This window comes from Orycteropus afer, unplaced genomic scaffold (assembly GCF_000298275.1).
Source record: "Orycteropus afer afer isolate SDZICR_OR568_19922 unplaced genomic scaffold, OryAfe1.0 scaffold00098, whole genome shotgun sequence".
Taxonomy (NCBI): domain Eukaryota; kingdom Metazoa; phylum Chordata; class Mammalia; order Tubulidentata; family Orycteropodidae; genus Orycteropus; species Orycteropus afer.
The window spans coordinates 9,866,712-9,869,348 of record NW_006921685.1 but is presented as its reverse complement, the minus strand read 5'-3'; the positions used below and the strand labels follow the sequence as shown (position 1 = coordinate 9,869,348).

The following is a 2,637-nucleotide window of genomic DNA, read 5'->3' as shown; positions in this document are numbered from 1 at the left end:
AAGGCATTTGACCACTAACCAGAAGGCTGATGGTTCAAACTCACCAGCCACTCCTCGGAAGGAAGGTTGGGCAATCTACTTCCATAGTGGTACCACCTCGGAAACCCAAGGAGGGGTCGCTATGAGTCAGATTCAACTCCACGGCAGTGAGTTTTTTATGTGCTCAATATGTAGCTTCAAGCCATAAGAGAGGAGATACATGATGAGGAATACAGCAGTAACTTGTGTTTTGTGGATATAAGATGCCAACATTTCAGATGAGTGGGGTAAAACATTATAAAAAAATCAATACTTAGCAATGAAGTTAAATTTATAATAGAACCTCTTTTTTATAATATATCATCTTACATCCTGAGAAATAAAGTTTTCATCACTTTAAATTTTATGTGTATTTAAAGAATAAAAATGTAAATAAATATTATCCTATCAAATTAGCTGGTAAAGTGGTTGCAGATGTTATGCCTATGCTTGGCTTTGTATGTGATTGTTCCAGCCTTGAAAGACATATACAAATAAAGTCATTTTTCATTCTTATTTTGTGCAGAGCAAGATTGTGAACGATGTTTGTACAAAACAAAATTCCATCTCCAGCAAACTCAAAGAGTGCTGTGAAAAGACAATACTGGAATGTGCCGCGTGCATAATTTACTTAGATAAAGATGAGAAGCCAAAGGACTTATCACCAAGAGAAGCAAAATTTACTGACAGCAAAGATGTTTGTCAACACCAAGATGCTGACCAAGATAATTTCATGAATGAGTAATGTACTCTATGTTCAAATTTATAAGCTAAAGAGAAAGAAACTTATAAGACTTTGCCTATTTTGGTTAATTTAGTGGGAAGGGATGTAGAACCATTTAATTCATTGGGTATCATAATTTTTCAAAAACATGGTTACAGATTATAGTATTTTGTGTAATTTTCAGAAAAAGCAATTGTGTTATTATAATTATAATTAACATTTATTGAATCCTTGATTTCTGCCAGGCAAAGAGTTTAGTACTTTGTATGTTTTATCTATTTTAATTCTCACAAAAAACAGATAAAACAGGTAAAAATTTCCCCAGGTTTTGTGATGAGTGTACTGAAGTACAAAGAAGTGACTTGTTCAAGTTTCACACTAAAAACTGGCAGAGTAAGGATTTGACCCTAGAACATCTGGCCCAAGAAACTGTAGGCTTAAGCACCATGCTGTTGTTGTTGTTACATGCTGTTGAGTCAGCCTCGACTCATAGCAACCCCTCCCTGGGTTTCAGAGGCAGTTTCACTACGGAAGTAGATTGCCCAACCTTCCTTCCAAGGAGTGGCTGGTGGGTTTGAACCGCCAGCCTTCTGGTTAGCAGTCAAGTGCCTTAGGCACTATGCTACCAGAGCTCCCAACACCATGCTGTACTACCATGTAACTGTTGTTGTTGTTTGTTGTCGAGTCAGCCCTGACTCATAGCGATCCCTCCTTGGGTTTCCGAGGTGGTATCACTGCAGAAGTAGATTGCTCAACCTTCCTTCCGAGAAGTGGCTGGTGGGTATGAACCACCAGCCTTCTGGTTAGCAGTCAAGTACCTTAAGCACTATGCTACCAGAACTCCTACCATGTAACTATTAAGGGAAATAATAGAGGGCTTGGAGCCACAGGAAGTGGGCTTGCACCTGCGGTAAGTTAACTTCTCTGTGCTTCAGTTCATTATATACAAATACTCACATAAGAATATTAATTCACTGGGAACAAAATATATTCCCAAGACTTTACTAGGTTAGACAGAGGTTCTATCCTCAGGAAGCTTTCATCCATCTTGAGTGAGATGTGGGAAGAGACAGATTTATAAATAAGTAAGTATAAAACAGTTTATTTAGTTCTGGCAGGACTAAATGCTGGTTATAATGGAGACAGAGGAAGAAGTGGTCAATTGTATCTGGAACTCTGGAAAGGCTTGATAGGGGAGATGACACTTGAGGAAATTTGGTAGTTTAGATGGAACGCACATAGAAATGTGAAGTTTCTCGGTGTGCATATGGTAGTGATCAAGCAAGCATGCTAAGTAACAGGATGCCATTAAAGGGTTTATATTGAATAGGAGTGATCTTTGTCGACGTCATCATTGCCATCATTATAGATAACAGGATAGTGGCTGGAGCCATAGGGAGAAAGAACAGAGCAACAATGAACAGGTTAAGTCAGATGCAGGGTTTCAAGCTGCAGTCTTTTTCCATGTGAATATTTGAGGCAAGACCTCGATGGATACCCCAGTCTAAGGTAGCCTTTCAGGAGTTTTTGTTTGCAACATTTAAGGGGTGTGTTTCTAGTTAAATTTTTTTTTCCCCCTGTGGAAAGGGTACATGTCTTAGATTTTGAAAGGATTTTTTATTTCTCTGAAGTTCAAGATCTATTACTCTAGGCTGAGGGAATATATTCCACAAATGAAACTGAGAATACAGATGGAGAAAATGGACAGGCAGTGTCAGGGAGACCAAAATTAATCAACAAGGTCAATGGCTAAAAAAAGGGGCTGGGGAATTGAAAAGAATTCCCTGGATTTGTGCTACTTTTATTAAGTACTATTTTTTACAAAACATGGATGTTGTTGTTGTTATGTGCCGTCGAGTCGGCCCCGACTCATAGCGACCCCTCCTTGGGTTTCC

General features: G+C 38.8%; 1 protein-coding gene across 1 annotated transcript in view; it reads left to right on the top strand.

Annotated features, from left to right (window-relative positions):
• Window positions 1-2,637, top strand: part of LOC103198651 (afamin-like) — a 78,376-nt gene that overhangs the window by 18,930 nt on the left and 56,809 nt on the right. Inside the window, exon 8 of the mRNA XM_007942821.1 lies at window positions 545-759. Coding sequence (XP_007941012.1) covers window positions 545-759 — 215 coding nt within the window. The remainder of the gene's footprint in view (window positions 1-544; window positions 760-2,637) is intronic.